Raw genomic sequence first — 13339 nt, forward strand, 5'->3', positions numbered from 1 at the left:
ACCACAACAAAACAACCAAGAAGGAAAGGGCAAAGGGAGGAGAGGAGGAAAATCCACTCATGATTTTCTTTTCCTGTCGGCAATCACAAGCTGCATTGCTGCCCAGTCTGCTCCCACCCAAATTAACCCAATTTCCTAATTTACTTGAAGTATTTCTGTGCTTTTCTTATTGCATTGGGAATATTTGTCCTTTAGAGTAATAAGCCCTCCTCCCTGAGCTGGAGAACGTTGCAGAGCGCTCCCTGAGGAACCGCCACTTTTCTCATTGCAACGCAGGTCTCATTTTTTCCTCGTTAGCAGCAATAACAGCAATTCATGAATGTTTTCGGGGGTGTTTTGTGGTTCTGTTGTTTCTTCGCAGTGAATTTGTAACCGTGCCCTCCATGGCAAGCTCTGGTCTCGGGGCGATGGGGTCAGTGTCAGCGGGCGCAGTGGGTACCGGCGTGTCCCGGCTCGTCGCAGCGACTGCAGCGGCTGGGAAGATGCTGCCGCTGTCGTCTGCAAACGCCTCTGTGCCACGTAACGACGATGCGAACATTAAATGGTTCTCAGGTTAATGCACCGACGCTCGATGTCAGAGACTGATTGATTTTTCCCTGTAAATCAGGAATATAATCCTGAGTAAAGTGACTTCAATAGACAGGAGCAATCCAAAGACCTCTAAGTGAATTTCTTAGCTTTCAGCCCTTGCAACTGACTCCGTGAAATTAATGTGCCAGCCTGGAAATATTCCTCTCACATAGCTATTTGCAGGACTGGACCCTTTGTAATTATATCTTTCTTTGGCGAGCTGGGGATAGGTGGTTATCTATAATGGGTTTTCATCCCAGACACAGAATCGGGTTTTCAAGGCCGCACGGCTCCTGGGTGCGTGTTTATGGATAAACTTACAAAGTAAGGTGGCGCGAGGTCTGTTTGCCTTTCGGAAGGACATTCCATGTACAGACCTGAATTGTTCCTGAGTTTTCTGGAACTGAAAATGTGGGTGATACAGAGGGTGGTCCTTCCCCTTCACCCGCTTTTTTTAACAAGCTTCTGAAAAGGATTTAGCTTGAAAGTAAGTTGCAAGTAAGCGGTGTTACTTATTTAAATAAAAGCGTGATTAGTCATTGAAAGTGGAAAATTTAAAAAGCCTGTTTATTTATTTAGTATGGTCTGTTCTTCGCTTGTCGGGTTTCGTTTCTCTTTCTGTTTCCCCGAAGGCAGCAGCGGAAGGAGCTCGAGCTCCTCTCGACACCAGCCTTTCGCGAATCAAACCCTGCAGCGTTTGAATTTTTCGCGGCCTTATGGATTGAGGTTTCTCTTTTGTCTTGCCCCTTGTATTCTTAACTTTTTAAGAGGCGAAGATGTTCCTTGTTGCACTTCGAACTTTATCAAAAGGTGTTACTTTTGGCCCCGGGGTCTACAGCTTGGGAAGACGAAGCGGGCGCTGCGGTAGCTGGTACGTGAGCGTCGGCACTGCTTTTGCCGCAGGGCAGGAAAGAAGTTCACACAAGTTTACCAGCCAGGACCAGATATCTATAGCAACATATTTGTATATCCTGTGCCTTCTCTATTGCAATGCTTGTTGCTTAGGATACTGGCATTAAAACATGTAACAAAATCTGCTCTTTTACTCTCGAGTTCATCATCTGTCCCAGGGCCGCGTAATTGCACATTTCCCCTCCCAGTTCAGACAAGACCCATTGACCGGCCCTGGGCAAAGCACGGTCCGGAGGGGGTCATTATAATCCCATTTTGCAGCCTATTTGCTGCGTGATGTTTTCGTACCATTAGGCATTTGTTGCTAGCTGGTGTGCCTGAGAACCCATCTTCCTTTTGTGGCTCGGCCCACGGGAGCTGAAGTCGTCTTAAATACATCTGTGCCCTGACTGAGTTGGTGAGCACTGATGCCACCAGACCCCAAAACATTTTTCCCCAAGCGTGTGTTCCTGAAGTGTGGCGGCACAGATCTTTAGTGGCTGAGGCTTTTATTTGGACTACCTGTGGGGGTTTTGTCTTTTTTTTTTTTTTTTTTTTTTTAAAACACAAAGATCAAACTTTAAAAAAATACGGCCTTAGAACAAGACACCACGGTTGCTGAATTGCCTCAGGGAAGCGGGACCTCCTCATGGCTCTCCTCTTCACCCAGCCGTAGGAAAAAGGATATTGGGGCTATTTCCCAGAATGGTTGAGGTTGGCAGGGACCTCTTGAAATCATCCAGTCCACCCTCCCCTGCTCAAGCAGGGTCAGCTGGAGCAGCTTGCCCGGGACTATGACCAGTTGGATTTCAGTATTTCCAAGGATGGAGACTTCACAGTTTCCCTGGGCAACCTGTGCTAGTGTTTAACCAGCGTCACTATAAAATAGTGTTTCCAAGCAAAGTCTTTCTTTACACGACGCTCACAAGGTCCCTCTTGCCTCTTCTTCTGCACCCCAAGGCAGAAGGTATCAGGGAGGGATGTGAGGCTTTAGGTGTTCTAATGAAAAAATCTTCCACCCCTATGGGAATGGTTCTTGCATTTCAGACCAGCTTAGAGCAGTATTTGTTGCCTGACTTATGCTGTTCATTCGCTTGGGGCTCCTGCAGTCCCAGAGGCATGATGATACAGCTTCAGGACACCGCTCAGACACGCTTGTTCTGTTTTATAAAGAGAGCGCTGCAAGAGAATTGGTGCTTAGATTTCCCCCTGCAAAGCAGATAGCTCAGATAATATACAGGGTATTTATTCTGTTTCTCTGTGCACTGTCTTTCTCTGCTGGAGACCACCTCTATCCCACAGACTGGCATTTCATCAATTTTCCTCTTTTTATTAACACTCAATCAGTATCCGAGGGGGTTTGCACAAGGAGGTGCATCTCTGAGGATTCATTCCTCCTTTTGCAGCCGTAACTGATGCACTAAGAGAATCCCATCAGGAGTTCGGTTCAAGGGGGTTTTGCCTTCAGAAGGTTTGCAGTGAAAAAGCCAGGTTAATCTCCGGCTTTCTGGGTTACGTGCTCAGAAAGCGCTTCTACCCCGCAGTGACTGGTGGTTGACGGAGAGTTCATGTAAAAGTAGGATGCACGGAGCTTTGTTACAAGTATTTGAAGTGCTTCAGTGTGTGGATGCCGACAACCAGTCCGTCTGTTGGTAAAAACACAGAACTGCTGCTTTAGCTGTTTCAGAGTCAGCTACAGCTACGCCCCGTAGCGCTGTATAACCGGTGTGCGTCTTGGCCTCAGTAAAAGACTTTTTTTTTTTTTCTCATTGCTAGGCTTTTGCTATGAGATTCTTGCTGATTTTTGGTGAGCCTAGAAGAACAGAGGATGTATTCAGGTAGTAGGGAGTTCTCTGGCATCTCTGTTTCTCGCCTGGCTGGATGTAGCTTATTGCAGGCTGGCAGCAGCACCGCGTTAGTATTAACAAAAATTTTGGTGTGAAACTGGAACAAAAAAATGAATCTGCGTTTCCCCTTGTTTGAGCCTTGCCTGACTGAGCAATGATATACTTGTGGAGTCTACTGGTCTGCAGTTACACTTTCAAGCTTTTCCTTGTCTGATCACCTCAAGGGCATTCCTGTGATTATTTTTGCTACCGCCATGGTAGTGCCGGATGCTCTGAGGGCTTTTGCTCATCAAGCTGAGCAGGGACAGACCTCGCTGCAGTGCATGTGGCATCGCTTCCCTGGATTTTCCCCCTGGCGTGGTGGGAAATGGAGGACGGGCGGGTCGTGTTGGAGTTAAGTCTCTGCCAACTGCCGGGAGCAACGTTAAGTGCAAGGATGTCTCTCCTCCCTTGCCCTCTACACCCACTGCAGCGAGTGATTTGGCTGGTACGGGCTCGTTAAAAAAAAAAAAACACCCCACAGCCCTAATCACAGGACTGACCCGAGCATCCCAGGCCCGATCCCTGTGATTTCCATTAGCAGCCATCCTCCAAGTGGTCTTGTGGCTAAATCAGCTGCTGAGCCTCTGGAAAGTGATTTGATGAAAGCATTTTATAGCAATTGAATGAAACGTCAGTTGGATGCCAGCAGCAGGGTTGCTGTCATGATTAATGAGATATTTAGGCATTTCATTTTGGAGGAGCTACCTGAAAACACAATTCACATCGAAGCTGTTTTTTTTTTTCTTAGATGGGCTTTAATAAATTAATGTTAATGTTGGTTATTTAATTATTCGTAACAAATTGGTTACAACAACTGCAGGGTTATATTTGGGTTGAACACATTATGAAGCCTTTCAGAAAGCTCGTATGCAAAAAGGGGTTGCGTTCGGAGCATTGCACATTACTTTTCTGATATAAAACGGTGTAAAGGAGGAGGAAGGGTTGAAGTAAGCTGTAATTTGTTGAATGCAAAGACTACTTGAATATAAAGTTTTTTAAGCTGCTATTAGATGAGCACCCATCCAAAGAACAGGGTATGTCTTACTGCTAGTAGAAGTAGTGAAATTGAATAAATGAAGTTAACATCTTACCTCTCTGTTGTCTAGGGGCCTCTGTTTTTTAGGGAACAGAAATAATAAAGGTATTATAGGAAAGGGGAGAAGTGGCATAAAACCTCTTCAAACCTCTTTTAACTACCAGTTGGAAGTTTTACAGTCCCCCAACCCCTGTGCGTGACTAAAGCTGAATTTATTTCTGCTTAGAAGCCCAGCTCCTGCGTTGAGGGGGATCTGCAGCTCCTCCTGCCCTTCTCCTAGGGCTGCACCGAAGCCCGGGCAAATCTGAGCCAGCAGCCAGCGAGGCAGGGACTGCTTTGGGACCGGCACAGCAGCCTTTATAAAGCACCCAGGCATCACGAAGCCAAGGGGTTCAGAGAAAGACGGGACCTGAAGGTACCTCCTCGCCGACGGGCAGAAACATAGCGTTACAATTTCTGCTCTTAAAAAAAGGACCGCAGTCAATGCGTTATTCGCTCCGAGCCGCTGTTTTCTGCAAATTGACTGCAGCGGAGTAGAATATTGTGCTTTCTGCCCTTGGCACTGCAAGGATGAATATCTGGAGCAGGGGAGATTCAAAGATGGAAAGGCAGCTGGAGCAGCTGGGAATTAGTGGTTTAACTGGAGGGCAGCCCAGTGCTCTCCTGTGGGTGATGCTGTAGCATCCCCGCACGTTGGGAGCAAGCAGAGGTGTGTCAGGGGCCCAGAGAAAACTCTGCAGTGTAATGGACAAAAATAAAGCTTTGGAGCTGAAATATTGGCAGCTTTTCTAGAAAACAGAAGTGCTAATGATAACACAATTTTCCGTTAAGCCCAATGCATTGAACTAATGAGCAGCTGGCTGGTTTTTTTGTCTCCGAGCATTAAGCCACAGAGCAGGATGTGGATTTTTTACATTGCTGAGGCGATGCAGAGACTAAGTGGAATACAAATAAAACAAGCTTAAATTCAGCTGTTGAAAATCTCTCTGCTGTAGAGCAACTTATTTTTTGCTGACCTTTAACATTATTATTTTTATTTTTTTTTTTTAGGTTCTTATGCATGCTTGGGATTTTTTACTCTCTGGGAAGTGCTTAGCCCCAGTTATATTTTTCCTGGTCTCTGCACGCTCTGGCAGTTTCCGAGTAGCCATGCCGTGTTGGCCTGTGACTAACCTGCCTTCTGCAGCGGCTGTGAGGGAGCCTAACGGGGTCCTAACAGGCCGTGCAGAGAAAGGTCATTTATGCCGGACCAGTCACAGGGGTTTGGACGTGACTTTGTGCAAAGGTGGTGAATAAACCCCAGGAAGGAGGTGCAGCTCGACCTCTTGCTTGGCAGCTGGGTTTTGTATTGCTGGGAAGCCGTGGAAAGGCTGAAAGGGATAAAAGTGGAAAATATATTATGGTTTGTTTTGTTTTTTTTTTTCCTGTTGTTTCCTAAGTGCAGATTGATCATCTTTCGTTTTGTCGAGGGGGCTTTCCTGTTGCTGGGCGGTCTCACCTCCGCGGTGCCCCACACATCCTGGGCACTGTCAAGGGAGGGGACAAACCCAGCCCCGTCCTGATGTCCTGGTAAAATCCAGAGGTTAAAATGCCTTTTTGCCCACATTGGGGAATACTGAACTTCCTGAATAAGCTTATATAAAAGCATAAACCCCAGTAAACCTGAAAGGAGTCGCTTTGCCAAACATTTTGCTTTAAAAAACCCTTTTCTCTGCTTGTCCGGGAGGGTGGAGGATTGCGATCTGATGGAAAGGATGAAGTCCCTTGTGCCGGTGCCGCTGTCGCAGTGACCCAGCTGCTCGCGCTGCCTCCGTGGTTGGAAAGAAGAGATAGAGAGAAGTCTTGCAGAGGGTGATGCTGTTGAGCATGGGCTGTGCTGAGCCCAGCCTTGCTGCACCCTCCTGTGACCCCTGGGGTGCCACCAGCAGCACCGAGCCAGCCCCGCCGCGCTGGGGGGCTGCCGTGGGGTGAGGGATGCAGGGAGGGAGGAGATGCTCCGTAAGCCAAGGGGCACGGAGCCGCCAGCCCTTCCTGCCCCTTGCTTCCCCTCCGCTTACTTTCACTTTTCCAATAGATGGATTTTACTTTTCACCGCCCCTGCTGTCCCTGCCCGCTCAGTCATCGCAGCAGATCAGTCTGTTGGGATGGGGCAAGGGTTGGGATCCAGACCTGGGCATCGCAATCTGTATGACAGAGTGGGATTGTGGCAGAGAAATAAAATAATGAGGATTATTTTTTCCCAGATAATAAGGATTAATAATAAGGGTTAATATTTCCCAAATAACGCCTCTCAATTTGCCTTCCCTGGTCCTTCAGCCACGTAGAAGTAACTGAGAGAGCCTAGAAGAGAAGAAAAGAGGCCAGATGAAATGAGATATTTTCCTAGTGATTTATAGCATCCTTTTTCTCCTCTTGCCCCTTTGCCCTGGGCAGGGTCTGCGTTTCCCGCAGGGTTTTGCCTGCCCCCGGCCCCTCTCCGCCGAGCGGGGCCGGAGCTGAGGTGGGTGCTCTCTCGCTTTGCAGCTGCTGAGCCCGGATCCAGAAGAGGATGGGGAAGCAGAACAGCAAGCTGCGCCCCGAGGTGCTCCAGGACCTGCGCGAGAACACCGAGTTCACGGACCACGAGCTGCAGGAGTGGTACAAGGGCTTCCTAAAAGATTGCCCGACGGGCCATTTGACTGTGGAAGAGTTCAAAAAAATATACGCGAATTTTTTCCCTTACGGCGACGCGTCGAAGTTTGCGGAGCACGTCTTCCGCACCTTCGACACCAACGGCGACGGGACGATTGACTTTAGGGAATTCATCATCGCCCTGAGCGTCACCTCTCGGGGCAAGCTGGAACAGAAGCTGAAGTGGGCATTTAGTATGTACGACCTGGATGGCAACGGGTACATCAGTCGCGGGGAAATGCTAGAAATAGTGCAGGTGAGGCGTTGTCTCTGTTTTATATTTTATTCGTGTTGCTGTAACCTCTTCACCCTGAGACAGCTGGAGCCGGAGATGAGGGATGTGCTGAGCTGGGTCCCGCCTGCCCCAGGGAGGGGCCTGAGCCCAGGGTCCCCAAAGGGACACTGGGGACCGTGGTGGGACCTACGAGGTGCAAATGACGAAGGACCCTGAGAGACGAACAGGGCGCTGTGCCGCTGGCCCGCAGCCAAAAGCGTGCAGCTCTCCCTGGGGGGTTCTTAACGAGGCATTGATGGGATCAAAAACCCCTAAATGCAAATTTTACTGACCTGATTAATCTCAAAAGTAATAACTTTGAAAGTACAAATCTGAGTCAACGTGAGCTCCAAGTGAAAGGCTGTAGAGTGTCTCTGTCTCCCGAAGGCTGGGGACTCGTAGCCCACGGGCTGTACCGGGGGGCATGTGGGGCAGAGCCCCCTGAGCCCCTGCCCCACGTGCCGGCCAGCGGGCTGCTTGCCATCCCCTCTGCCGCTGGGATGTGTCTCCAGGACACTGCAAGGGGCACTGGGAAGCGCGTAATGCATCGGGACAGTGCCCCAGCGGTTGATCCTCACGGCTGAGCAGGGATGATTTAGGAGGAGGGTTAGGACTGCGGATGTCCTAAAGAGGTCTCATCTTTATTCATATTCTTCTAAGTTTGAAAATGCATTTCCTTACCCATCCACAAAGAAAAACAACCCCCATTCCTATATATCCATATTCACCTGTAATCCGTACAACACCCTACACGCATATGCGTATGTGTTAAGAGCCAGCCGAAGAGGCGATGCCTTAGCCCAGGTGCAGAAAACAGAATTACACACCATTGCCTCCCGTATGCTAGCTCAGTCCTGCTCGACCATTAATCTAGACCCTGACTTTCAGTTAAGCTGACCCGGCAGTGCGGGAGATTCTTTTGAAGCGCAAATGAATACAGGAAAGAAAAATAAAAAATGCTGCAGTCAGAAATTCCTATTTGTTTTGGTTTATAAAGTCCCGCAGCTGCCTGCCAGGGTCAGCTGCCTTTTTTTATTGCTACTGGCTTAAATTCTTTTTTCTCAGTCCTGATGCTTTATCGTTTGGGCCATGTTTTTCCTATATCTTTTTTTTTTTTTTTTTTTTTTAATACTCAGGCAATCTACAAAATGGTTTCATCAGTAATGAAAATGCCGGAAGATGAATCCACCCCCGAGAAGCGAACAGACAAGATTTTCAGACAGATGGACACAAACAACGACGGTAGGATCTCCACCGGCACTCCTTCCTAGGCTCCTAGAAATAGAGGTTTTCTAGCCTGGCGTTGGTAGAAGCAGATGATGGTATTTGGGGGGGAGAGGGGGCAGGGATGTCCGCACCAGTGCCTCTGGTCTCTGCCTGGCCTTGCTGAGCATCTCTGGACCATAACAAATAGGGTGAAAAAGTGGGCAGTGGGTGAGAGACTTTTCCTGCTGGGGGGACAAAGGGATGGGAGGGGAGCAGTCCTTCCCCACCAGTTCATGGGCAAATCCCCTTCTGCAAAGGCTCCTCTGAAGCTCTCCTGAGTCCGGTATCTTCGGGTTATTTTCTCTGGGCATAGCAAAAAAGGGGCAGGAGGTTTTTCTCCCTTTGCCCTTCATAGGGTTGTACTCCTGGGCTTGTCATCAGTAGGGAGGGTCGGGGATGTGCTCGAGTACCTGAAAGCAAAAATTCCCCTGGGTCCATAATGCTCATTTTCTGTGCATGTTTATGGCGCGTGTAGGTATGCGCACGGTCACACACGAACCTGCAGTGTTTCCTCCATTGCGGTGTGCGCATCGCGGGGGTGTAACAGCTCCCGAGCCAATTATGGAGCCACTTGATAAATTATCTGACAGCGTTCCCGTCACAACCCCTCCACCTGAGCTAGCTCATTTCCTTAGGCTCGAAAAACACAGGCAAAATCGAGCAATTTCCTCTGCCCATCAGCCTGCCGACATGTTTCCTCTCGTCCCAGTCAAGGTGGAGCTTTCCCTGGGAATTACCCTGGCAGCGGCCGAGGTGGCAGCTGCCCACAGCGCAATCAGGAGCTGTATTGTACTGATGTGCTCAGCGGGAGCAAAGATTTGGTTGTAGTGCTGAGATACGGAGACCCGGAAAAATAAGATCTTCTGTACAGAAAGGTTTTTATTTAAGAGAATTTTATGCCTGTGTTTTGGCATCTGCTGCTGCAGGCCCTGGAAGCAAATTCCTGGCCTTGCTGAAGTCCTTGAGTATTTAACCTTTGACTTCATCAAAACTATCATTTCGTCCCCTGATTTCACATGTGTAGGGCCCTAAAATACCATGATTAAAGTATTTTTGTTCTGCAGAGGGTAGCGGCGCTTGCAGATGTGCCGCAGAGTAGTGACCACAAAACCTGCTATGTACATCCTCCATCTGGTGCGCTTCGTTGCTGAAATAAAGTCATCCTCTTCCCAGTAAAATACCAGCCCCGCATGCCACGCGGTGCCGGGCAATGAAGTCTGCGCACGGGGAAGCGCATGTGCTTTTGGTGGCTGGGAATGTTTCTTCTTCCCCATCCGACTGTGGGACACTGCAAGTAGATTTTGACTTGTGCTTTGCTTTTAAGTATTGCAAGGAGAGTGGAAAACTAATAAACATCCTGATAGTTACGAGTACTCTTTTTCAGGCTGATAAAAACTTAAAAAAACACTAGGTTTGGGAACATTAGCTTAAAAGCCAGAAATTAGGACAGAAGCGTGCCATGGGTTTGTGAGCTTCTGTAATTTCTACAAGAGGAAGGTTTGCTCATTCCTCCGCGCTCGACCTGCACTGGCCACTGAGCTCAGTCCTCTGGGAGCATCCTGGGGCTGGTGCAAACCAGTGTGATGAGCTCGTGTCTCCCTCCCTTCAGGGGCACGTGGCCAAAAGGGGCAGCGGGCAGCTGCCAAGTGCAAGATGTTTGTGCTTGGGTCCTGCCCATGTCGAGCGTCTGAAGCCAATGGTATGAGGTTCAACAAGGCCAAGTGCCGGGTCCGGCACTTGGGTCACAACAACCCCATGCAGCGCTACAGGCTTGGGGAAGAGTGGCTGGAAAGATGTCAGGTGGAAAAGGACCTGGGGGTGTTGGTCGGCTGCAGCTGAATAAGAGCCATCAGTGTGCCCAGGTGGCCAAGAAGGCCAGTAGCATCCTGGCTTGTATCAGGAACAGTGTGGTGAGTAGGACTAGGGAAGTGATCTTCCCCCTGTACTGGGCACTGGTGAGGCCCCACCTCGAGTCCTGTGTCCAGTTTTGGGCCCCTCGCCACAAAAAAGACATTGAGGTGCTGGAGCATGTCCAGGGAAGGGCAATGAAGCTGGTGAGGGGTCTGGAGAACAAGTCTTATGAGGAGCGGCTGAGGGAGCTGGGGTTGTTCAGCCTGGAGAAAAGGAGGCTGAGGGGAGACCTTCTCGCTCTCTACAACTCCCTGAAAGGAGGCTGTAGAGAGGTGGGGGTCGGTCTCTTCTCCCAAGTAACAGGCGATAGGACAAGAGGAAACGGCCTCAAGTTGTGCCAGGGGAGGTTCAGACTGGATATTAGGAAATATTTTTACACTGAAAGGGTTATCAAACATTGGAAGAGGCTGCCCAGGGAAGTGGTTGAGTCGCCATCGCTGGAGGTATTTAAAAGATGGAGTAGATGTAGTGCTTAGAGATATGGTTTAGTGATGGCTTTTGTCAGAGCTAGGTTGATGGTTGGACTAGATGATCCAACCAAGATGATCCAAGGTCCCTTCCAACCCAGGCGATTCTATGATTCTGTGATTCTAAGAGTGGAGTGGTTTGGGTTAAGTAACGATGGCCCTGGGGTGTTGTGTGAGGGTAGGGGTAGGTCGTGCTGGGAGCATGAGGTAGGTCAGAGGTTGCCAGATACGGTGTCAGGAAAATGCTTGTCTCCTCCGGTTCGTAGGAAAAACTGTTTCGTTTCTCATCAATATTGCTACAGCTTATTTCTACCATGGTTCAGAGTGCTGGAGCAGGAGAGTACTGGTGATGGCAGGCAAGGCAGAGGCTGCTCACAGGCTCCCGGTGGCATTTGCGTGGGGCACTGGTGCTGAGCTCAGGAAAAACCTGCCAGGAGGCTGAGTCGTCCCAGGATGAGGTCCGGGAGACCAGATGGGATCTTTGTTCCTTTCTCACAGTGCTGTGGTGTGCCAGGGGACTACTGGAGTCAAGGGATGCCGGGGCAGTTGCTCCTCGTGATTTCTTCTCCAGAGATCACCTTTTCAGGTGCCGACTCTTACAGGGTCCATCCAAGTCAGTGCCTCTGGACTAAACCGAGTATATAACATGTATAAAACAGAAATGCTGAGGAGCGACACATGGCGGTAGGTGGGTCCCCCAAGGCTGGCCTTTCTTGCTGCCCCGTGGAACTGGTCCTGTTCCTGTACACCCCACAGGGCACAGCACGTGCCTTGTAGAATCATAGAATCACAGAATGGTTTGGGTAGGAAGGGACCTTTGAAGGTCATCTAGTCCAACTCCCCTGCCAGGAACAGGGACATCTTCCACTAGAGCAGGTTGCTCAAAGCCCCATCCAACCTGACCTTGCCTGTGCAGGAGGAGAAGGCACCACTGCTCAGCACTACATGTCACAACAAACGAGGGGGCAAAGTGGGGAGATTTGGGATATTTAGATTTAAAATGTCGTAGTAATATACGCATCATTTTCAAACGTACATGTGTTCTGGTACCATACACTGTCTTCATGTGTCACGTAATTTGTATAGCCTGGTTCTGGGCAAAAAGCTGCCAAACTATGTTAGAACAGCCGTTTTTATATTTGGTACTGTCTTTTTAAATAAAAACCAGCGATTATTATGCTGGATTGTTTTGCAGAAGAAAAATGCATCTGGGCTTAAGGGCTTGAGTAGGATTTGGCTGCTGTGCATTGCTCTAAATTCCCCTCGATGCCTTTGCAATAGATTAAATATACGTATGTTGATTGGGTGAGGATGGGGTTTTTTTAAGCTACAACAACAGTGGCAGCAGCAACTGATTTTTTTTTATTATTATTATTATTATTATTAATTATTTCCATGTTGGTTTTCCTCCCTTTCAGGTAAACTGTCGCTGGAAGAGTTCATCAAAGGTGCCAAGAGCGACCCCTCCATCGTGCGGTTGTTACAGTGCGACCCCAGTAGCGCGAGCCAATTCTGATTAAAGCGGACAGTGTGCACAGAGAATCTCGGCTTGTGTCCTTCAAGCTTTGCTCGCAAACGGATGCCTTCTCAACCATCCCTCCACACTTCCCGGATAAGATCCCGTTGCCAGATTGTGTGTGTGCGTGCGCGTGTGTCTCTCCGAGCGAACCAGCCCTCGCTCCCCTCACTAACACCGGTGCAGCTCTCCTTCGGCAGCTCCGTTTCTGCTTCCCTGTAATGTTACGATTCACTCTACACATTTTAAACGTTAATCGAAAGGTATGTTTACATGCAGCTACAAAAGAGTTGAAAGCGCTGGTGAGATACCACTTCACTTAGTCGGTAAGAAAGGTGATGTTCTAGTAGTTCCCGAGAAGATGCTAGGTAGGACTTTTACCCAACATAGCAGATGGTAGATAATTTATTTTGCTTCAGAAATTACTCTGTAAAAAAAAACAAAACAAAACAAAAAAAAAAAGAAAAAAAAAAGCGGACTGAATGGAGTAGAAAGTTCAAAAAAAAAAAAAAAAAAGCAGCTTTCCTGGGCATGGTTCCAATTTTTTTTTTGAGGAAAATTGCTTGCACTTATCTAATGGTCTTTACTTTCTTTTAATATATATATAAATTATATATATATGGTGAAGTAAAATTTTAAATATTTAGGTCATCTATTTAAGGCATAAAATAGAATTCGAGCTTTGTTTCTTCTAGTCGTCTGTGATTTATTCAAATCTTGGAGATTGTTGGGGTTTTTTTTGTGATATTTATGCATTAGCAAATTGCTGTTCCAAAAGAAATGCATGACTAGCAGTTTGTGGATATTTCACTCTGTCTGATTCCTGAATGCAAATATTTGTTCATTTTT

The 13339-nt window shown here is 48.2% G+C and overlaps 1 protein-coding gene across 12 annotated transcripts in view; it reads left to right on the forward strand.

Moving 5' to 3' along the window:
* The window catches only part of HPCAL1 (hippocalcin like 1), an 86021-nt gene extending 73100 nt beyond the window's left edge, over positions 1 to 12921 (forward strand). For all 12 annotated transcript variants that reach the window (XM_074581830.1, XM_074581829.1, XM_074581839.1 and 9 more), the window contains 3 exons: positions 6910 to 7312; positions 8467 to 8572; positions 12393 to 12921. In XM_074581830.1, coding sequence (XP_074437931.1) covers positions 6935 to 7312; positions 8467 to 8572; positions 12393 to 12490 — 582 coding nt within the window. In that variant the 5' untranslated portion in view covers positions 6910 to 6934 and the 3' untranslated portion in view covers positions 12491 to 12921. The remainder of the gene's footprint in view (positions 1 to 6909; positions 7313 to 8466; positions 8573 to 12392) is intronic.
* The last annotated feature ends 418 nt before the right edge of the window (positions 12922 to 13339 follow it).

The sequence above is a fragment of the Larus michahellis genome, chromosome 3 (assembly GCF_964199755.1).
Source record: "Larus michahellis chromosome 3, bLarMic1.1, whole genome shotgun sequence".
Lineage (NCBI taxonomy): Eukaryota > Metazoa > Chordata > Aves > Charadriiformes > Laridae > Larus > Larus michahellis.